The sequence below is a fragment of the Apus apus genome, chromosome 2 (assembly GCF_020740795.1).
Source record: "Apus apus isolate bApuApu2 chromosome 2, bApuApu2.pri.cur, whole genome shotgun sequence".
Taxonomy (NCBI): Eukaryota; Metazoa; Chordata; class Aves; order Apodiformes; family Apodidae; genus Apus; species Apus apus.
This window is the reverse complement of record NC_067283.1, coordinates 4,926,214-4,949,958: the sequence shown is the minus strand read 5'-3', so window position 1 is coordinate 4,949,958 and position 23,745 is coordinate 4,926,214. Positions and strand designations below refer to the sequence as shown.

The 23,745-nt window shown below is 46.3% G+C and overlaps 1 protein-coding gene across 2 annotated transcripts in view; it reads left to right on the top strand.

Annotated features, from left to right (window-relative positions):
• PLCD1 (phospholipase C delta 1) overlaps positions 1-23,745 on the top strand; it is a 57,449-nt gene that overhangs the window by 10,798 nt on the left and 22,906 nt on the right. For both annotated transcript variants that reach the window (XM_051612256.1, XM_051612255.1), the window contains exons 2-4: positions 4,387-4,551; positions 15,434-15,662; positions 21,171-21,300. In XM_051612256.1, the coding sequence (XP_051468216.1) occupies positions 4,387-4,551; positions 15,434-15,662; positions 21,171-21,300 (524 nt within the window). The remainder of the gene's footprint in view (positions 1-4,386; positions 4,552-15,433; positions 15,663-21,170; positions 21,301-23,745) is intronic.

Here is a 23,745-nt window from a genome sequence, read left to right as displayed (position 1 = left end):
CTCCACCCTGAAGGCAACCCCAAGGCTGTTTTTTCAACCCCCTGAGGTTCCTTTTCCTTTCCTTCGCCTGTCACCACCCGCCAGACCTGCAGAGCGCTTCGTCTGAGGCATCAGAGAGAAGTGGGACCTCGCTGGCAGAGGGTGGGGGTTCCAGATCTCTTGCTGGGCTTCCTGAGCTGTCGCTGGGTGAGGGTGTTTGGGGAAGGCAGTGCCCTTTTCCTGTCTGGTTTTAGGTCTCCTCAGTGGAGCGGTGCCAGTGACTGTGGGAGCCCCCGGGGAACCGCTGGGAGGTCTGCGTTCACCAGATGAAAAGAAAGAGGAAACCCAGGGAGTTTCATAACTTCTGTGCCTGGCTATGAACTCGTTGCTGGTTCCTGCTCTCCAAAGAGACAGCCCAAGTGGGTGGGAGTCCCTTGGTTGCCATCCCCGCAGAGGACAGGTGGGAATGGAAAATCACCATTCACCCACCCAAGTTCTTCCTGGGGAGGCTTTCTGCCCCTTTAAACCAGTGAACCTGAGTTATGTCTGATCTTAAACCCAGTGGGAGAGGGAGAGCAGGCACGAGGAGACTTGTTTTATAGCAGTTGTAATTAATGTTTTTATACCAGGTCAGCAGACTTGTGAGTGAGCAATGTAGAAATATGGGTTATCACTGTCTTCTGGAGACACCATCCTAACTATCAACCCAGTCAGCCTGGCTCCTGGCAGTCGTTGTTTTATTGTGTTTCCTGCTTGCTGTAAACCTGAGACAGATAATGCAAAGGTTAACATTTTTGGTGTTTTAGTGTCTAAAGATTCATAGTGCAGTATAATAACTTCATGGTTATTGCAGGGCTGGGTGTCCTTGAGGCACTTCTACCTTTACCAAATACGATTTCCACTCGGAACTTTACTGCACTCTAAATATATTCTCTTTATGAAGTGTGTGATTGGTATTTTGTGAGGGGGGGGGGGGGAAGGGGGCTGACCCTGGAAATGCACTCTGCAATTTCACATGCCAAGGAGGTATTTGGTATTTCACAGAGGATGCTAAGCAGGACACAGCCCTGCCACATGTTTCAGGCAGGTTTTGGTCATCTGTTTCAGTGTGGCCGTTGTGCTTCTCATGCCAAGTGATGTTATTTAGTTGGAAACCACTATCCTTGCCCTGCTGGACAGTGGGTTTTTAATTTTTAAATGATGTATGTCTGTGATGACTCTGGTTTCTTTCATGCAAGTTTCCATTGCTGTGAGATGAAGCTCTGAACTGCAGACATCCTCAGCTCCTGGGGTTTTTAGGCAGAAATCCTCAGGAGCTGGTTCATAAAACCTGAACTGAGGTTTCTGCTGGGGAAAGGTGTTTTTCTCTGGAAAGCAGTGCAAATGACCAACTGAGAGTAACGTCTCACTGACACATCAAGGGTGTGCTCACGGTTCCTGTATCCGCAGATCAGAGCGTCTTCTGCTCCATTTCTGACCAGACAAAATGCTGGTGCTTTGTAGATAGGAATAGGGAAGCTGAGTGTCTTACCCAAGGTGATTTCAGGAGTCTGTGGCAGTTCTCAGACCGGGCACAGGATGCAGGGCCCAAAACACTGTCCCTCTTTCCTGGCTAGTTTTGCTGTCTGAGCTTGAACTGCTGCTAGATAGAGAGAGTATGCCCAAAACAGGCTGTGACCACCTGGTTAAGGGGCTGCCCCTGCTTCTGGGACCACCATTGGGTGTCTCAGTCAGTTCTTGGGGTCACCACCAGCAGAGATCAGCGCTGGATGGGTGACTGCCCTCTTATCTGAAAGGCCTCCCACATCCAAGGAATGATGTTAGACACCCATGATTAGCCCTCTCACTCTTTCCTGGTCAAACCCACCATCTGCTAGAGGCCAGCTTGTCCCCATCCCCTCCCTGGCTTCTCTGGCTGCCCTCTGACTCACGCTCCCTGCCATCTTTGCTATGCTTTCACCGCTCACCAGCCCTCTTCATCTTTCCCCCCTGCTCTTGTAAAATGCAGTGGCCTCCCTTGCTGAGTCCATTAACCTGGCCTGGTCCTCAGGCACAGTGTCCAAGGATGGGTGGGAAGGCTGCTCCCAACCCATAGTTGGATTCTCTGAAGAGGAAGGGTTGTTTTGACCCACGCTAATGCACTGACCAGGCTGTGCTGGTGAGCAGGATGAAGGGCTCTGAGCTCCAGTTTGTGTCTGACCTGTGGATGAAGCTTGGAGGAGAAGAATCTGCACTTGAGCACCACCTGCTCCCATCCAGAATTTCCTGTATTACATTGGTGTCACAATGGGGCAGAAATGTTTTGGGTGACTAGAGAGAAGGAAGAAGTCTGTTCCCTCTCTGGGAATCTTGAGGGGTATGACACCAATGTTAGTGAGACCCAAGTGTGTGGTATCTCCTCTGTGCTTGGAAGACATTTGCCTTGGAGAGGAAGAAACTCAGGAGATCAAGAAGCTGTGAAGCTGTTGTTGTGTTTGTCCTTCCTCTGGGTGGTCTGACCTCTTGTCAATCCCTGAGTATGCTTGAACCTCAGCAAAACCAGGAGGGTGTCCCAGATCCCATAGCTGGGGTCAGTATTTCACCCTTCCATGCTTTGCAAGAGGTGGATTTTTAATTCTCTCCATGAGTTTCTTTCTGAGGTTTCTAGAGGAGGAAGCATTTGAATTCTCCTCCTGGGAAGCTCCCGACCAGACAGGAGGCTCAGGGGATGCTGTAGTGTGGGAAGACGTTTAATTAATGAGACAGCTAATTGAATGTATAGGGAAGAGAGACGCCACAGCCAACTTTTCAGGATCCCCAGTTCCCACTGTGGTGCTTTCAGCTCTGGATGCCTCAACCAGGCTCAGCTCTGGGCACACTCCTTGGCATCCAGAAAGCCAGTAAAGTGGTGTGAGCTGCTCACTGAGTGGACACTGGACACCCCGAGTGTTTCTCTCTGATGGATGCTCTCTTTAGGCCAGTGTATCCCAGTTACAAGCTCATGGTGCTGTTTTTTGCTGCTGCCAGCATGACCCCCCACCTTGGTGCTCTGCAGCACCTGGCACTTCAGTTCCCTGTATGAATTGTCAGGAATTTTGGGATTTGGCCACTTGGCTCTCATGCTGGGTTTTGTTCTGCATGCAGGCCTGAAGTGATGCTTGGTAGTTTATTGCCTTGTCCTGTTCAAAAAGCAACAATTCAAGGCAGCTGTGTCTTCCAGAGAATAATAAACCCAGTGTCACAGGGGAATTCCACACTGCAATGTAAATGTTATTGCATACACCAGTCAACCTGGATTTCTCCTTCATTAGACCCCACGTTCATTGGGAAACTTGTCAGGTGGCTGCCAGTGGCCAAGTGGTTATCTGCATTGCCAAGATAAGGTTAGCAAAAATCCCCTTCAGCTGGGATTGCTTGGTCAGTACTGCAGAGTTCAATGCTGTTTCACCAGCTTTGAACCAGCCTTTCATGCAGTGTCAGAGGGATGCAAGGTGCCTATTACAGAAAGCCCAGGATGTGCTTCTCGTATTTCATGCTCTCACCCTCCCCAGCCCACACGCTCCAGATCTGTAATTAATGGTTGGTCGGAGGGACAGATTCTCCAAGGTATTCAGGTATGTGGAAGTCATATAGTGCTGAGACATTCAAAACCACGCAGAATGCCAAATCTGTGTTTTCAAAAGCTCAGTAGATGCCTGTTGCCTCTCTAGATGTCTAAGATGCCTTCTTGAATCTAGGCTAAGATGTGGAATCTGAAGTTCCTGGGACCAGAAGGTCTGGTTATTATTACTTGGCATAGTGGCAGCCTAGTAGGGTAAGAAAGACTCTTGAATACTAGCTGGGCAATGAGGGGAACAGTTGCTACCTCATTGGCACCTTATTGATGTGATGTTGCCTGTCGCCAGACTTGTACGTGCATATCCTAAGCTTCATGATGCTGATCTTCAACATTCCCATGTGGATAGGAGGGGTCTGCTTGCCAGAGAAGGAAGAGAGATACCTTTGTGTATTCCTGTTTCCACAAAGGAAATTTGTTGCAGAACAGATTTGAAATCACTTGAAAGTTCCTGACAGTGCTCCAACTACAAGTTATACAACTTTCTTTCCTCTGCTTTTATTGATACGTTGTTGGTTTTGTTGTAGTTTTTTTTGCATCCTAATATTAGACTATATTTGCTGGGAAGCAGTTATTTTATGTTTGTAAACCATCTGAGAATTAGAATACAAAAGTCTTTGGACTCAGTCTTGAACCTCTACAAGGCTCCAGCCTCTTTTGTGAGCATAAAGTGTGTTGAGGCAGATTTCTGGGTCACTCTGCTCTGCACTGGTCTGTCAATGTCTGTGGTTAATGTCCTGTGGAAGGGAAGACCCTGTGAGCATCATTTATTGAGCTGTCTCTTACAACATTAACCTACTGTTTCTCTGCAGGCCTGAAGGATGACAAGGATCTGAAGTTCCTCCTGAAAGGCAGCCAGCTGCTAAAAGTGAAGTCAAGCTCTTGGAGAAAGGAGCGTTTTTATAAGCTCCAGGAAGACTGCAAAACCATATGGCAGGAATCAAAGAAGATGCTGAGGTCTCCAGAGTCACAGATCTGTAAGTTTGCTTCATCACAGGCATGGGGCACTGTGAGCAGAAGAGCTTGGGGTGAACAAGGACCATTGTGCTTGTGGTGTAGAGGTAGGGCTTGGATCAGTGAGACCACAGGAGGTATGAAGGATCTGAGTGATGCTGCCAGCTCCAGGGACAGCTGGGAGGAATCTGTCATGTCAGGAATGGCCACATTTCCCAAGCTCATGAGCTACTGCTTAAAATCTTTGTGGATTGGCTGTTTCCTCCCCAAAGCAGGAGTTCAGGTTATTCAGGTGCCCTAATGCTTGGTGTGAGACACAGTGTGAGCATCTGCACTGGGGATACTGGTCTGGGTGCTGCCAGGACACTTCTGCCTGCAGCCCCTGGGAAAGCTGGCATTTAAGCCCCACAAGGAAACCTCAGAGATCTGGAGATCCAAGGGCTGACAAAGAGATATCTCTGGGGAGGAAATCCTGTTCTCATCCTTATCTTGGAAACTTGGAATCTGCCCCATTGTAAAAAGTCCAAAAACATGAAAGTCACCATTATATGGACACAGGGAAAATGATTCTGTGCCAGCATCACCCAGCTCGGGGCCATAAATTGGGAACAGAAGCTTAACTGTGCAGTAAAAATGAGCTTGTGCAGGGTGTGTATCTGTTTATATTTGTTTATATCTGTTTTTTTCTTCTCATTTGTTATTTTACTGGCATATTTCTCCATCACTAGTTGTCACAGTCTCCTAAAGGCAGGAGGTGCAAGAATAATGTGGAATATATTTTCTGTCACATTGAAACGCAGAACATGCTGCCTGTGTTATTTACACAACTTTTTAGGTAACAAGCTCGATTAGCTAAATGAAGGGTGGGTCTTCCAAATTACCCCCCTCCCACAAGCAATGGTAAGATCTTCAGTAGGAGGAGTAAGGCAGCAGGGCAGAATACATTTGGTTTATAACCCTGGTGGCCACACTTTTCCTGGGCACCTCATTTAAGCCTGGTGTGTCTTGCCCCACACGTTTCCTTTCTCCTCCTCTAGCTAGATAGAAGGGGCTGTGGGCTGGAGGTTGTCCCTTGCTGTGTGTTCACATGCCCAGTGTGGCAGGGTCCTCAGCTCAGCTGGGCTGTTGGGGCACCAGTGCAATAGCCCATTGACAACAACAAACACAGAGGCCTTAGTGAATGTTTGCTCCCTGGGAACGCCTGCTCTGTCCTGCATAAAAGCAAAGTCCTTTCCCAGATAATGCCTTGCTACAAAATTATAAGGACATGACTTGAGAAGAGTAACTTTCAGAGCTTGCTTTCCTGTGCTCTGAGCCAGCAGTTTCCACGTTATGGAGGCTGAGAGCACCTCCAGCAACACTTCTGACCCCACCTGGTCCTCTGAAGTAAATGGGAGGGGGTCCTTGTGCTGTGGTTCCCCGGACCTTGATGCCTCCTTGGAGGAGCTCTGGTTGAACCTATTGCCTCCGTCACGGGGGTGGTGGCATGGAGAGTTGGTGCATCTGTAACTTTTTTATATCCTGAGCTGCAGTAAAAGCTCTGCAGGGAGATCAGGTCCTTTGAGCTGGGTGTCGGGCACAGGCTGGGAGTGTGTCTGTGTGGGTGTGGATTTACTGCACTCAAGACACACTTGCCAAGTGGCCACTACCAATGTTGCCACAGAGCCAGTGCCACTGCAGGAAGCAGAACTTGCTGTGCCATGGGAGTGTCCTCAGTGCAAAGTGAAGATGGACTAACATTGCCTACTGACTTACACCCACATGTGCTCCATAACACCTCTGTGCATCCACACCTTTCCCCAGAGAGAGAATTTTTTTTGGCCATCATGATAGCAAGAAGGGACATGAGTCAGTTGAGGCAAAGCTTGTCCTTACTGCTCTGAAAAAGCAGGCTCTGGCAGGGCTCCATCCAGGCTGGCTAGTGCCAGGTTGACCTACCAAGTGTTTTGGGGCAGGGTGTGTCCCACAGGCTCCTGGGAGGGTGGGCAGCTGTGCTGGCAGTTGTGGCACAAGCTTTTGGGAGGGTTGGAAAGCCACCTCCAGGCTGCTTTCAGCAGGTGCTGTGGATGCACCTGAACCTGGAGGTCAACAAGAGAGATGAGTACTGGACTGATGCCTGCTCAGTCCCTAGCCATAACTCCAAAGACACCTGTTTTTCCCATGACTTTCTCTTCTGTTGAGACCTTCAGTTCCCAAGTTTACAGAATGATCGCTGGGTTTGAGTTTCTTTCTGGTGCTTTTAGCTTCACCAGGCTGCTTTGGGTGTAGGTGTAGAGAGGATCACCCTGGTTCATGGTGTGTCCCCTGTCAGACTCTGCCACTTTGGCTGCCTTCTCATTTGGTCTGGTGTGTGGAGGCAGCTAAAGCAGAGGAAGAGTGCAGAGCCATGATTTGATACCCAGAATTAGGGATTTCAAGGCAGGTGTCTCCAGAGGGCCACCCTTCCTTGTTAACAGACAGTGACTTTGCCTGCCAGTACAAAGCCTTTCTAAAGCTGCAGATTAAAAAAAAGTGGCCTTTTTTAGGAAGGAAGAAGAATGAGCAGAATGGAAACTGGGAGGTTTTTGCAGCAGGTCCAATCTTATCTGCAGCAGTGCTGAGAGCAAACAGATGGAGGCACCTCAGAGGATCAGAGCCTGGGTAGGGTAAGGGTTATGTTTTTGTTTGGACAGTTTCCTGTTATTCCTGTTACTGTTCATATGATCATACAGAAAAACTATTTGTAAACCATTGTGTGGTGGTGTCTAGTAGATAAACCTGGGGACTGCCAAGGTTTAGGCAGAAGAATCTCAGATGCTTGAAGTTAAAAAAAACCTGAACATATCAGGGTTGTCACAGGCACAGAGGTTGCCTGGATCTGATACAGGGAGTACAACCAGTGCCTTCCTTTGTTGTCTTTATTTTAAACAACTGGAAATTTAGACTGGATGTTGTGTTGAAAGCTCTATTACCCACAGGGCTTGTTGGGATATAGGCTGCCATTTCAATATTGTTTATAAGCAGGTAACCATTTTTTCCTTATTATCCATAATCCATTATTTTTCAGTATCTTCCATTTAGGCCCAAGGAAACAGGTTTTTTTTTTTTCCAAAAGGTCTTGAAGCATCTCAAGTGATCTGTTTTCCAACCAACATATTATATCCTGTGTGTACTCTCTTGTCAGCTTCCACAGAAACACAGGAGTGCTGGACATGAAAGGCTGCACAAAAGCACCTTTAGAAAATGCTTTTTTCATTAATTCCTGCTACATCCTGTGTCTGAGCTGCATTCCTGGCCCATAAACACACTGCTGCTCTCTGTTATCTTAGAAGTGGATGCTTCTTTGGCCCACCAGGCTTTTACACATGACACAGCTTCTCCCTAGGATGAGAAAAGAGGGTTCAAGTGACAGGATTAACACTTTTGGGGCAAATAAGAGGCTTGTGCAAGGAGGCTGGTAAATTAGCCAGTTCAATCAGAGCCAGTTCACTCCTGAACATCACTACAGTGGGAGGGGAGCCAGAGGGATTTGTGTTCAAAGAGCAGCAACCTGTCCATAACTCTGTCTTGTTTAGTTGTGCTCAAATACCAGTTCTCATCTATGTGAAAAAAAAAACCCAAAACCAAAAAGAGCAAAAAGGCTTGTGCTGCTTTCACTGAAATTGATTTTTAAAAATCTTTTCTTAACCCAACTGAAATCCCTGGTGTGAGCTCACTTAAGCCAGACTCAATCCCTTTAAAAACTGCCTGAATGTGGGGATTTGTAGGGATGGCTGAAAACTTTCCAGTGGAACATCCTTTTGAGCGTTTGGTGAAGAAACAGAATATTCAGAGGCAGAAGGAAAAGACTGAGTGAGTTGCTCAGATTTAGGGGTGCTGCAGTGGAGCCCTGGAGAAGCTGGTGCTTTGCTGCCTCCTGCCTTCTTTCTCTGCTGGAGGGAGGCCCAGGGAGATGACGTTTCCCATGACAGCCATGAGTGAGCTTCACACACAGCACCAAGGGTGACTCACTGGGGTTGCAATGTTGTTGAGTCATGAGCAGTGAAGGCAAGAAAGACATTTAGGAGTTTGGGCTCAAATATTTCCACTTCTGGCCAAAAGCATCACTTTAAAACTATTATTGTTGTGGATTTTTTTGGGATCAATTAACAAAGGTGAGCTAAATTCAGTTGCACAACTGAATGTTCCAAGTGTTGATTGTATTACTTAAAGTAATGAAGCTGATATTTTATCTAATGATAAATTATCCTCACTATTTAAAAGGCACAGAATTTCTTGCAGTTCCTCTGGCTTCTGATCCAATTATAGGATATTTTTGCATAGTTTAAACACAGTACAAAAGCTTTATGTTTCTAGCCTACTACCAGCGTTCAGCAGAAAACATTTTCCTTCATTTTTGAGTTCTTGTGAAATTTAGGAATGCCCTTAAAATGCCATGTGAGGAACATACCATACTATATTTGGGGGAGAATGAACGATTGTCTCCATTGAATTAATGCCCTGAACTTGCCTGTGGAAGAACAGAAAGGACATGGTACTTGCTTTGTGCTTGCTCAAGTCAAGAACTGAAAACTTTAAATTGGTCCTGATAGGTGCCTAAAGTCAACAGAAACTCTCAGCAACCTGTGTGCACACAGCAGGCAGTTGACTGCCCTGACAGCTTCCTTCTGGAGCTGGTTAGGCAGTTTCTTTAGGAATCATTATTTCATGGTCAGACATGTATTTGTCCCTGGAAAAATATTTGCTGATGTGAATGTGTTATGCAAGGCGGCCGTCAGCTGTGAAAACAAAACCGTCTGTCTGTGGGTCTCATTAGTTTTTATCAGAATCACTCAACCCATAAACCAACTCATTTCAAATGCAGAGCTGCCTGTTTATTCAATTTCATTTTGAATCAGGCCACTGCATACGTTGCTGGGGCAGTTTTCACTGCAAGCAGTGCGCTGACAAATATTGACCTGATTCTCCCTAGCAGATGTTAAATGCAAAGGCAGAAACTGTTGAGAGCCTTAAATCCAAACTGAGCAGCACTGTGATGGCAGGAGAAGTAGGAACTCATTGCAGAAATAGTTTGCAGGGCCCTGATTGTGACGTGTGGAAGGAATGTAAATAGAGATTACTCTGTTTACCTCAACGCCCCAAGCTGTGATGGGTAGACAGAAAGACTGGGTGAAGATCTTATATTAAAAGGTAATTCCAAACAACCTGTAAAGTGTCAGCTGGTGACACACACCAGCAGTGAGGGCAGACTGCTGTGCAGCAGATCTCCAGTTAAAACAACGTGCTGAGCAAGTCAGTGGAGGCGGGGGGAGAAGAAGAGAACGGATGAGGAATCAGCAGCTGCAACCTGCAGTCATTGACCCACAGGGAGATGAGAGCACAACGCGGTCAGGGCTAAGAGGGCACAGCACAGTGGGGCTCGTGCTGAACCCACCCTTGAATCATCACCTTAAAGCATCCCTTAGGGATGAAGGTGATGGGTAGCCTTCAGTGTTCCCGCTCCAGGGCGCTGACAGTGCTCCAGCTCCTGCTGATGACACAGGTCCTGCTCCCTCCTGCGTTTGGCCGTTAGCATCAGCCACCTGTGGCGAAACTGAAATCATCCCAACTGCTTTTTCTGGGGTGAAACCAAAGAGAGAAGCAGCACACAGTGCCAGCTTGCCCCGCGTGCTCTGTGTGTTGTGAAATCCAGGTCGTCTCCCTGCAGCCATCCCGGCTGGCGGGGCAGTCCTGGGGTCAGGTAGCAGCTTTCGTCTCTTCCTTGACAAGATGCTAAACCAGCTGGGCTGAGCAGCAGTTGGGGAAGGTCTGATCTCTCTGCAGACACCCAGCGTGGTCTGCAGGTACCGTGCCAGCTCTGAACAGCTGAGAACATTCCTTATCTGCAGTACCTGACAGTAACCAGAAGTGACTTATTGAGACAATTAGAGTGGGATGGAGGAACTCAACGTGACCAAATGCCACATTGCAGAGATCACTTGCTAATGACAGGGAGGTAGGATAAGGACAGGGAAGGATCTGATGAGTCTTCCCCCCCAGATTGCAAAAGCTGCCCACCTCCCCTCATGAGTAACTGCAGGCTGGCAGTTTTGGCAGTGCCCCTAAATGTCTACACATTGACCCTCCTCTCCCTCTTTATTAGCAATGGCACAAGGAAGGAGAAGCACCTTTTGGTTCCTGTCCTGCACATTCTCAGTGGTTTGCAGGAGATGCAGGTGTGGTTCCTTGTTCTCTCTTTTTTTTTAAGTAAGACAAAACATCTCCTCTCAAAGGGCTGCCTGTCAAACAGGAGGAAGGCAAAGAGTTATTGCTCTCTACCTCCCCTCTTCCTTTCCCTGTATGATAGAATCATAGAATAATTTTGGTTGCAAAAGGCCTTCATGATCATCAAGTCCAACTGTTAACCCAGCAGTGCCAAGTCCACCACTAACCCATGTCCCTAAGCACCACATCTACATGGCTTTTAAATACCTCTCAGTTGACTTGATCCTATTCTTTAGAATTACCAGAGTGTTTTGCTGTCCATGCCTTCTGCACAGTCTGGACATTTCATCTGAGGAGCAGTGATGGGAAACAGGATGAAGAGGCCAATGGCCAGAGCTCATCTCTCAGACAAGTGCTCAAATCATTAGGCACCTTGCCAGGCTTGTCCTTCTGGCTCTTCAACACTTGTGGTTTTGGCTGCTCAGTGGCTTGTAGCACATACGTGTAATTCGGGTGCACTCTTGAAGCCTGGAAGCTCTGGGATTATGGTTTGTAGGGTGAGGGGGAGATGGAATTTATGTCCCTCTACTGCTTCCTGCAGGAATGGCTCTCACACAAGTCGCCCTCCCCTCTCCACATGCACATAGGCCTGAAATCCTTCCGCTGGGGTGTGTTTGAGGGCACCTCATGGAGGGGGGCCAGCTTAGGTCCTGCTGGAAGGGGGTGGGAAGCCTTCTGTAGAGAGGAGAGACTAACTTTTGGGAGACAGGGGAGCTTTTGGGTCAGGCAGAGGCTCAGGTGAAGCTCTACACTTGCTCAGCAAGGTTTTGTGGGTCATTGGTTTGGACCTGGGGACTTGTAGACTCTCTGGTTACAGGCGCATCAGTGTGAATCACAGCTTTTGCTCTTCTGTGAGAGGAATTCCTTGTCCTAACAGCAAGCTCCTTGAAAACCATGAAGACAGAAATCCAATTAGAAAGAAAGACCCAAAAGATACTTGTAGGTTGCTTGAAGACCTCATGGCTCTCAAAACTGCCCTTCTGCATCCTGTGGGCCCGACTCGTACCTGCTGCTAATGCCACGGGTGATGGAGGAGAAGGGCACAGGGCTGAGAATCAGCAAGGGAGGAGCACAAGGGCAGTACCCAGTGATAAAAATTGATTTAAAAGAGTCCTCATATCTCCCTGGGCCTAACTCAGACCAGGAGCAATTTCACTGGCTCCAGGCAATGCTGCTGTATGTCCACATGAGCTGGGAGCCATTGGCACTGGCCGAGCAGCATCCGCAGCAGCCAGGAAGGCTGCCTGGGGTATAACCTGTTTGACTCGACTTCTAGAGGCCAGGAAGGACACAGGCTTCCTTGTGTTGTGCCTCATGTTTGGGGCTTTACACAAACCACCTCTTCAGCAGACGTAAATACCCAGGAGGAGAAGATGCAGACTTTCCAAATTCCCTTCTGCTCGTGGTTACCTCCCCACCAGGGTGTGATGGGGAAGGAACAGGGAGGTTGCAGGGATACGTGATTCATGGGTGTTTGCTGTAAGTGTTCCCCTGCTGTGAAACGTCTGTGTCCCCCAGTTATTTCTGATTTCTCCTTGCAGATAGCTCAGCTGAGCCCACAGTTGGTTTGGGACTGCTAACACAGCACTCCCACTGCCCGGGAACAGCTGATAATATACTCATGCTGGGTTAAGATTTTCCAGAAAAGAGATAACATTTGCAGATGGCTTGGGCTGACTCCTTTGGCTTAAGTTTTTTATTGATAGATGAAAGCAGGACACACAACCAAGCCATGGAAAGCTTTAAAAAGTGTCCTCCCTTACCCTACTTCTTTAAGAGTTCCTGTGATGATAGTTTGCCTCCTTGTCTCTTGTGTGACTACAATGGGCACTGATCTGTTCTTCAGCCTCCCTTGTACCTCTTGTGCACAGAGGAGCTCTGTGCCCTCTATCATCCCCTACTCAGCATACCCCACAGAGATCAAGGCAGACACAGGTTTTCAATCCTTTTCCTCCCACACAGCTCTTTTCCATCGGGTTCACTTTGCCAGATAACAGTTTCCAAAGAATCCATTCTAAATTTCCAGTATTTAAGATCAGATTTTCTAGCCTTGGAAACTCTAGGCTGTTGCCAACCCAAAGTTTAGGGATTGATTGCACAAGCAGCCTAGCTAGCCATTCTGAAGGGACAATAACTCTTATGAGCCAAGCAGTGGTGAGCACTTGGCAGGTGATGAGGAACAACAGGATGATCCTTCCACTTGCACTGCCATAACCAGAGGAGACTGGGAGTGGAAGAGAATCACCTATTTATGGACCATCTGCATGGCACACATCTGACTGTGAGATGCTCAGCCTGGTGAGTGGTCCACTGTACCATGGATTAAGGGTGTCATTTATCTTACCCTAAAGATTTTGTCTAAATAGGACAGAATATTTGTGCTCCACAAGCTTCTTTTCCCCCCTTCCCACTGGCTATAAAAGGAGCCTACCTAAACTTTAGACTTTTAAAGTGAACTGAATCCATCCAAGCATGACAGCATCCTTTACATGAAGGGTGTAGATCTACCTAAGGCACCTATCAGTATAATTTGCCCAGTGTCCCAGTTAATAGGCAAAATCACCAGCAAGGCTCTCCACTAGCTGCCCAGCTGCAAGGGAGTTGCAGCCCTTTTATTTCAAGGATTATTTGAGTGTTCAAAACAATAACATTTCACTCAATAGTAAATTGGCCAGATAACATAATTCCACAGCAGCCCAACCCAACTTTCTCCTCCCCTCCAGCTGATCAACTGTTGACCTTTATGAAGTGATAATAAAAGACCACACAAAGATAATTGCTCCTAATTATCTGGGAGGAGCTTTGCTGGCTCCAGGGAGGTCTTGTATAGGAACCAAAACAGCAAAGTGCTGTGGAAGGTGTTTGACCACTCCAACATGTGGTGGGAATTTAAAGCAAATGTCAGATGTTGATTTTGGAAAGTCACTGATTTTTGAAGACTGAAGTTTTGGGTGGTGGGTTTTGTTGTGTTTGAGTTTTTTGGTTTGGTTTCACACACCCCAGCCCCCCTTCCCCCCAGCAGCTGAACATCATCATGACTGTCCTGGGAAAAAAAAAGAAAAAGGAATGTTTTCAAACTCTTAACGAGTGCCTGATGAATTTTAGATGATACCAGGGCAGCCATGCTAAAAATGTGCAGGGTGGATACCAAGTTGTGTTTTTTCTACAGTGTTGACTTTGAATGAAGTGGGCCCTTTAATAGTGAAATTTCACCAGTTTAAATGAAGGAGTGGATGAAATGGATGATTAAAGCCAAGTTTCTCCCATTCAGCTGGGGATATTTTACACTCATATTGCTTTTCAATAAAGGTCCTTCAAGAGAAGCACAAATAAAATTGATCTCACACATCTGTGACACAGGAAATAATTTTTACCTGTAATTTGAAATCTGAGGCAAGGAGAAATTAAGCAATTTTCTTTCCAAATTCCTGTTATTATATCTAATTTTTTATTGCATGCTTGTTACAGGAGATGGCTGAATATCTCAGGTGTGTTGCTTTTTCTTGGTGTTCCCTGAGATGGTGTTGGTAGATGTTTGCAAAGTGTTAACTGGTCTGTCTCCCACCCAAGAAGATGCAATGAGACTTTCTCACTTAGGGTTTGTGGCTCCAACAAATGTTTCCAAACATTTTTCCATTTATTGTGGGTCGGTGCCATCCCTACTCTGGCATTAAGTAGCATCAGTCAAATGTAGTTAAGGAGTTTCTGCCCTTTCCTCTCACTCCTTTGTAGATGTATTAAGTGGTCTATGAAAGACAAACTGAGGCTGTGCCTGCTGCTGGGAGCTTGCCTGATCTCAGCACAGTTTGAGGGCACTTGCATGCTCTCAGGCGTCATGTAAGAGCGTCTCTGATACTTAAATTTGTTCAATAATAGAGTCTCTTGAATGCACTGCTCTTTCTGGCTTGCCTTGTGTGTGCAGTTTGCAAAACTGATGTGACTTCGGGGCTCGTTTCCACTAGCTGAGGGGCAGAGATGGAAACGGGGAAGGATGGTCTTGAAAGGAGTGATTTCCTTCCTTACAGCAAAGAGGATCAAGTCGACCCTGGACAGGGGTGAGGATGAAGGTTGGGTGACACCAAATGGCTCTGAAATGTTTGTCTTTGCCTGTCTTATTTGCACTAGTGTGGCTGAGAAGAATCTATGGGATTGTTACTTCTACCTTTTCACTTTTTTTGCAAACTAAGGAATTGACTGTTTTGATCCCTGCCCTCCTCTTCCTGAAGTCACCTCTCATTTCCCTGTGATGTTCACAGGGAGGCACAGATCCACTCTCCCCGCTCTCAAAGAGGGGTAGAGACCAATCCAGGGATGTTCCAAGGATTGGAATTAAATTCTTGGCAGTGCTTTATATCTCATAACAAATGATATCACAGCACAGCATCTAGTGCATATTCTGCTTCTTTGCTAAATGAGAAACATGGGGAGGGTTTTTGTTTTGGTGGGGGTTGTTTTGGTGGGTTGTTTGTTGGGTTTTTTTTTTGTTATTTTAATTTCTTGCTCTTCTCCTCCTTTTGATTTGAGCTTTCTGAACGTTTGGGGAAGGGAATCCTCCAGAGGCTGCAGGGAAAGGAGAAAGTGTCATTTCTTGCTGTCCCTCGGCAAGCAGAGATAAGGCCGACTGAACCCCTGCTGACAGCAGCCTCTGCTTTCTTTCCACAGTCTCCATTGAAGATATTCGGGATGTGAGGTCAGGCCATAAAACAGAAGGCATGGAAAAATACGCCAAGGATGTCCCGGAGTATCGCTGCTTTTCCATCATTTTCAAAGACCAGCGGAAAAACCTGGACCTCATTGCGAGCTCGGAGGACGATGCCAACCACTGGATCTCCGGCCTGGCGAAAATCATAGCCCACAGCAACTCCATGAACCAGAAACAGAAACTCCAACAGTATCCTTTGCCTGATGAAGTGATTGAGCACAGACAAAGATGCTCTTGTCTTTCTCCATGGGTGGAGATAGTGGACTGACCCCATTTTTTTCCTATTGGCCCTGGGCACTGAGTTTTCTCTCCTTGCACCCAGGCAAACTCCCTGGTTTCCAATGCTCTTTGTCCCTGTCCCTGCCCCCCCCCCGTTTTAGAGTGGTACAAGCAAGATTCAGGCTTCACATTGCTCCTTAAGCAGAGAATTGCCTCTTTCAGAGAGGTCCAGATAAAACAATCATTATTTTTTTGCTTTCTTCAGGGGTCTGTTTCACTTGCGTTGCAGTAAACTCCAGGACAGGCACTTCTTGGCAAGGCATGAAAAGCCTGTCCTGTTCATCATGTTTCTCAGTAATACAAGGCCAGGGAACTGATTCTTCTCTTCTGACTGCCGAGTTTACTCTGGGGTAGCTCCATTGACTTGATGAAATTACTCCTTATTTGCCTCAGCAGGGGGGGAAGTTTTGCCCCAAATGAAGTTGCAATTGCTCTGACAATGCAGAGATCAGAAAGGAAAAGTGGCAGAGCAGAAAAAAAGAGTGAACTTGTTGTGAAATGGAGAGTTGAGTCAGTGAAACCTTGACTCTGCTGAATTCACAGGGAATTTTCCCTGGGGCTGCATTTCACTCAGTAAGTTGCTTTGCAATCACAGGGCTCACATCCGTATAAAAAGAGAGAGTATCTGTGGGTGCAGTTTTGGGTGGGTTTTCAGCAGTCCCTGTGTGTCTGAGGCCCTGTCTGTGACATATAAACCTGTTGGCTGATTTCACCATGATTTGACAGAGCCAAAGCAGTGATAAAGTATTAAGTTCCTTTAAGTATCACAAAGATAGGCATCCAGTTATCAGGGAGGAAACCAGATAGTGGTCTCAGAGAGAGAAAGCTCCATGAGCTTCATGTTCAGCATCAAAGCATCTGTGGAGAGCAGGGGAGATGCAGAATCCTCAGTTGGGGAATATCACAAAGGTGGAGTCTGAGCCTGAGCAGGCATCAGGAAGTCTTGCCCTCACTCAAGGCATCACTCCATGTAGGTTCTCTACTGGGGAATAATGTACTGCTGATGAAGGAGGTGGCACATAAATCCTGGGCTTTCGTCAGGCTTTACTCTTCTGTGCATTCTCTGATGTCTGATAAAAACTGGCACAACCATAGAGCTGTTCTGATGGATGTAAGGACATGGAGCTCCTGGAGCAAGTCCAGAGAAGGGCAACAAAGAAGACCAGAGGGCTGGAGCAGCTCTGCTCTGGAGACAGGCTGAGAGTTGGGGCTGTTCAGCCTGGAGATGAGAAGGCTCTGGGGAGACCTCATAGTGGCCTTCCAGTACCTGAAGGAGCTACAGGAAAGCTGGGGAGGGACTTTTTACAAGAGGTAATGAATTAAAACTGTAAGAGGGGAGATTGAGGTTAGACATTAGGAGGAAATTCTTTTGTGTGAGGCTGGGGAGACCCTGGCCCAGGTTGCCCAGGGAAGCTGTGGCTGCCCCATCCCTGGCAGTGTTGAAGGGCAGGTTGGATGGGGCTTGGAGCAGCCTGGGCTGGTGGGAGGTGTCCCTGCCCATGGCAGGGGGCTTGGAACTGGATGATCTTTAAGATCCCATCCAACCCATTCTATGATTCTATGATGTGCATGAGTTGCTGTCTTTATCTCCTACGCTACAAATGTCTTTTTGGATGTTTTTTTCAAGCTCTAAGTGGTAAAGTCATTCCTCAGCATATTATCAGTTGTGTTTCCATGGTGGTGGGGAGCAGTCCCTAGACAAGTTGAAATTTTGAAACTTTGGTGCTGTTGGACATGTTTCACCTTGGCAGTTTTCCTTTTAAATGCAAAGGCTTCCCCAACCCCACAGTGTGGGGGGAAAATCTGGGCTGCAGAAGGTTGTCCCTGGAACATGTCCAATTGAATATATTGCTGAAAAAGTTCCCAATAAGAAGAGACAAGATTGCTAAGGGGGGGAAAATAACAATGACATTTGCAAGGGAAGAAGGCTGTAAATTTCCAGTGTGGAAAAGAGCCTCTCTGTCTTTGGAAAGCAGAATTGAAGCTAAATAGGGTGGGTAAGCAAGCTGTATTTCTGGAAGAGTAATTACTGTGCAGTGCTGGCTTCCAATCTGGGATGGTCTCAGGCCGTTTAACGTAACCTGGAATTACAGAACAGCATGATTTCTCATTTGAAATTTGATGATGTTTAATTAAAGCCTGGAGTTTTAAATTTAGTCTGTCTTCACTGGGTTTGCTTGGCAGCGTGGGCTTACTCAGATCTGCCTGAAACCTCAGCAGTGTGCTGTGCATCTGTGAGCACAGAAGGGGAAGAGTCAGGAGATAAGGAGAAGTGTTGGGTCCCCTGCCTGTCCCCCATGACTGGAGCAGTGTGTCTTTTCCAGCCTCCAAAACCTTGCAAAGCAAGCAAGGAGTGTACAAAAGATTTTGAAAACAAGTATTGAAAGCAAAAACTTGCTGGTTTTGGATGGGGTTTGTTTAGTTTATAGCACAGTGGAGTTGCCTGTGGTAGCAAGGGACTCTATTTAGTGTCTTGTGTGTCCTTTCCAGTCCTATATTCCTACAAAGACAAAACTCCCATATGCCTGATGAGCACTTCTGATGTTCTTATGCCTACATTACTGTTTTATTAAGCCTCCAATTCAACCCTGCAACAAGCTGGCATAGGTTGTTTAGCAAATACTGCAGGTATGTGTGTGGGGAGGACTCTAAACCAGAAAAGACAGGGGACTTTTCATTTGAGTCGTGTGGCACTGTCTGCCTCAGTTCTGGGATTTATGTATGGCTTTTTCTTCTGCTTGGAAATCACTTACCAGAAGTTTTGCAGCATTTCTGTTTCTGAGCACATTCATGGGGTACCTGCCAACTAGATTCAGTCATCCCTCTCTGGTTTCTAATAGAAAGCTGGTAGCCCTGCAGCTGGCAGGTCCTTTCAAAACAAGAGGCAGGAAGCAGGCTCTCTCCGGGTGTATACAGGAATGGGAACAGCTTTTTCCTAGTCCACCCAGGCCCAGATAGGTATGTGAAGTGAAATGAAAACCCACAACCAGGCCTGTAAAATGGTGTTTGTATGAGATGAGAGGAATTCCAGTTGAAGTCCTTAGTTCCTGCGGCTCCTCTGGGCTCTGAAACCTGAGGGTGTCCAGGTGCATTGGGGTGCTTGGGTGTTTTGGGGCTGAACACTGCTGTTTGCTGAAAGGGCAGGCAGGGCCCACAGCTGTCTGTAGTCTCCTTTTTCTCTCTCTGCTGCCTGTCCTTGCAGGGAGAGGACCTATTGTGGGTCTGTCCTCTCTGTGGGCTCTGCTTTCCCTCCTGCATTGCTCAGCCTCTCTGAGGGGGATGTAACAGGAAGGCATCCTCTGTTTGCAGGCAGGACCTGGGCATACTCTTTTGCAGATGCATTTACTGCCCACATATTGCCTTCCAGAGTCAACTCTCGTAGAATAATTCTGGTTGGAAAAGACCTTTAAGATCATTAAGTCCAACCATTAGCCTAACTCTGTTGAGTCCAGTGCTAACACATGTCCCTCAGCACCACATCTGCATGTCTTTTAAACACCTTTATGGATGGTGATTCAACCACCTCCCTGGGCAGCCTGTTCCAGTGTTTGATAACCCGTGTGGTGAAGATACGTGCATGACCTTTGGGTGCTCATGATCAGTGGAGATGACTGTAGACTTTAAAAAAAAGATGGATTTTTTTGCTGTGGTTAGAGCAAAAGGAGTAGTTTCTACACACAGTTAGTGTTCCCCAACCTTCTGCTCACCTCTGGCTGTGACAGGCTGGATTTCCTCGTTGCTCACTTGCTTTACTCCTGCCTGGTATTTTTAGGGAAGGCTGTGAAGGAGAGCCAAGGTGCAGGGGTCAGCTCTGAACAGGTGACACTGCTGTTGGCACCATGTTGACATGCTGAGCAGATGCTCCTTGGAGCACAGCTGGTGGGGGGGGGTGTTCTCCACCCCTGGGGAGGGCGGTGATGTCCTCCCAGCAGAGCATCCTCTGTGCATGGGAGCTTCATGGCTCAAACTTGTTTTTCTGGGAAGAATCAGTCCAAGCCAGATTGTGGTTCAGGGCCCTGGAGTGTCCTTGGGAGCTGGGGGAAATGCAGCCTCTCTTTATTTTGGTTTCCATGTCTAAAGAAGGGGAATATTAATATTACCAGGCTAAGATGGATGCAGTGTGAGGTCATTGCTTAGACACCTGCCAAGATTTTTTTAAAAACAGAAAGCTCAACTTTCCATGAGACAAACAATACTTACTAACAGTTTACACATAGTTCAGAAATATTTGAATGCAGTGGTAGCTGTGGTGAATACTCTGTGTCAGCCCCTAAGGCTGTCAGTTAATGCCCTTTTTTGGGGTTATTTTGAAAGGCCCAGTTAAAATGTTATGAAACTATTTACCTCAGCTGGTATTTGCTAATCCTGGGGTTTGCTCTGCTTAACAACCAGATTAGGCACTGTTAACATGTTTTTTTGTTGGAAGCAATGCTTCCTGTGAAAGACATTGAGGGTGATATTCTTGGAGATCAAATGGCTACTTCAATCATTTTCCTGTTGAAAAATAGGAGATTCTTCTGCATCTTTGTTTGACACTAAAGAAAATTGGAGAGAAACACTCCCCTGATGCAAAAAGCATGTTGTGGTTTTGTTTGTTTGAAACTGCAAGGTGTCTCCACTGTCTAACACTTTCCCAAGAGATTACAAGAGCATGGGAGACGGAGTTTAAATTAACTGGCATCACATTGAAAAGCTCATTTTTTTATAGTAATTACTCCAGAATTACAGACATACTAAAGTTATTATAAGCCAAGCTCTTATGAGCTATTCTAATAGTATGGTAGAGATCCTGGGCATTTTACCATGGGAAGCCAAGACCCACAAAGTTTAATTTGATTCTGCTCACAATGACATTCTTAAGACAGGTTGAAATCCATAAATACAGAAGGTGAGTAAAAAAATTAGCAGTAATACTTTTGTTTTCTTTTCTTTTTTGAGAATCCCTGTTCAGTGTTCACCTTGATATACTGAATATTGATCAAATCTCTAACAATCAGTCTGTCCACTTGGGAGCTCCTCCACCCCACTTCTCATCCCTCCTCTGTCCCCTTTTAACAGCCTGGAGCAGAATGCACTTTCTGTCATAAAAGAGTAATTAGGCTGTTTTATGATGTAGCTGTGGCCAGAAGCTCCTGCAGGGCAAAGAGAGTGGGTCCAGCCTTGGCCAGATGGTGAAAAGCTTCTCCTGGGTCACCATCACTTGTGTGACAGCATTTTGCTTCTGCCAAAGCATCATTTTGCTCTTTCAGAGCAGAAGGTGCCACGATGGAAGCTGGTCAGTGGCAGCAGGCTGATTTACTGCAGCTGGAGAGTTGGTTCAGAGTCTTTATCCTCCTCCTCCCCCACACCCTGGGCAGCAGAAGGGTGGTATTTAGAGTAGGCATTGACTTGGAAAGTTTTCCTTACATCATTCTGCAGCTGGATTCATACCTGCCTGCGGAAAGCTGATAAAAACAAAGACAACAAGATGAGCTTGAAAGAGCTCAAGAACTTCCTGAAAGAAGTGAACATTGAAGTCGATGACTATCATGCCAAGAAGATTTTCCAGGTAATCAGAGTAAGCAGATACAGTGTTTGCTGTTGGCTGAGGTCAAGGCCTCACACAGCTTTCAGCTTTGGTTGGAGACCTAAGCTAAAGTGAACTCCTAGCAGCTTTTCTCATACCAAGGAAGGACTCTTGGTTTTTGGTGCTCCACAGATTCCCACTAACATGAAAGTTAGGCCAGCACAATGCTTTTGATGAAGGTGTGTTAAGGTCTGTCTTTACCATGGATGCCCAATTTTGCCAAGATTCAGAGAAGGTGAAATACAAACACGGAAAATGTGAGGAAAAGGGAAAAGTGAAGCTCAAGTGCACTTTGAGTTCCATGTTTCAGGAGTTCTGTGTGCTACACCACATGCCAATGCCTAAGTCTGACTGAAACTGCTTTGGTTACTGTTATGAACCCAGGTCCTCAGCTTCTCAGAGGAGGAGGGGGCTAAGTGACAGGTGTAAACAAAAAGAAAGTGAAAATTAGGGAAAAAACCAACCCAGATTCTTGAGAAATATGCAACATTACACCCAAGTTTGGACCAGTCTGGTTGATTTAATAGTCCAAGGCATATTTAATCTTGTCAAGGATACACTTCTAAATTCTCAAGGTCTGGCTTGCTAGCTGAGCCTATCAGAAGATAAGGAAGGGATGAGAATTTCTCAGTTATTAAGCTTTTGGTTTCTCTCTAAAGAAGCCTTCCTGCTGAGGTGAGATAAAACATCTGGGTGATTTCCAAATGTGCATCCTGTCTGAAGCAAGATTTGAACTCATGGGTGGGCAGTGTCAGAAATGCTTTTCCTGATCACTGCTAAACATGTGGGTGGTTTTGGGCACTGGGCAGGAGTTGTCCTGCACCTTCCTGGAAGCAGATAGCAGGGAAAGTTGACAAGATCTCACTTGGACCTTCCCCCAGAGCAGGTACAAGTTTCCTAATCCTTGCTTTATGGAAGTTTCTCTCTCTTTCTGGTAACTGCAAGAACTGGGGGAAGGTCATAATCAGATCTTAAAGAATGTCAGCTTGCAAAATCTTCCAGATGTACTGCCTGCTCTGGCTAGCATAGCCCATGCTTTATTCCCTGCTCAGAGAGACCCTGAAAGAATAGCAGTAAGGCTAGGATTCCTCAGATTGAGTGAGATCTCTCCAGTGCAGACACCTGCATTGGAAGTAGTCACCAACACTTGCCCTTCCTTTGAAGTCTGTGTAGGTCTATAATAATAGACTCCATAATAAAGGAGACCAGGGTGTGATTCACCTCATCCTAGAGGATACATCTCATATGTCAGATGAAGCCCTCCCTGCATCTGCAAGCATCAAACATCTGAAAAGACACCCTTTTTGGTTTTTGGAGGTGCAGTCTCCATTCAGTGAACCTCTTTTGCTATGGGAATAGTTACAAGGAAGTTCTAGGAGTGGAAACTTGATGAAGTTCAAATCTCTTTTTGCTTAAGGACTCCAAACAATTACTAAACCTTGATTCAACCCATCTAACTGCAGGCTTGGACTTGAAGTACCCTCTTCAGGCATGTCATTGTTTTAAGTTTCCTCTATAGCCACTGGAAGGGGAAACTCTTTGGAGGTTAATTCAGATCTCTTGTGGGCTGAACTGCCTCCAGGAAGAGCCTGTCTTGCTCCTAAAGCAATTACATTTCAGTTTGCACACTGACTGTACTTAGATGGGACAGAGAGACACTACAGCACATTGAAAGGGTGATCTTTTGTGTCTTAGTTTTTCTTCATTTAGTCACAGGAAGGAAGGGTGATCAGGGGTTCAAGAGGGAGCTACAGGGCATGTTCTCACATTATTCTTGCTTTTCATCACATAGCTGGGTAAGACATGCAATGCAGCAAGAGTCTGTGCAAAGCTCCTCTAATTGCTCACTTCATTTCAACCTGAATATTCATTTTGGTGCATCAGGAAGGTTCTAACTTCTGGACTTCTGGAAGTCCCTGGACTTCTCAAACCTGATGTGAAGGTGTCTGTAGTACTGAGCATTTCACAGGTTGTCCCATCCTTGAGATGACCCCATAGTGTCTACTGAGCCGATTCTGAAGTTAAGACAAGTTGAACTTTCTGCTCTCAGTTACGTTTGTGAAATGTTGTGCATCATGATAGTTTTGTTTGGTTTTATATGTGCACCATAAACAGATAGTGAAGGACTCTAATCCTTCTAGTATCTTCCAACAGACAGTGGAGGATTTGCAGAGGATGCAAATCCCTCGTTACCATCTTGCTTGGGGCACTGCCGAAGCCACCACAGCCATCACTGAGACCATTAGCAGAGTTAGACTGAGATTAGTGTGGTATCTAGTTAAACAGAGACATGCATTTTGGTCATAAAACCCAGGACATTAGCTCTATCTGTCATAAGAGATCAAAGATAGAAAGCAATTTAATTCCTCTTGTTTGACCAGTTACCATCTGTCAGCACAGTAACTTGTTAGCAGCTTGTTCATAGCA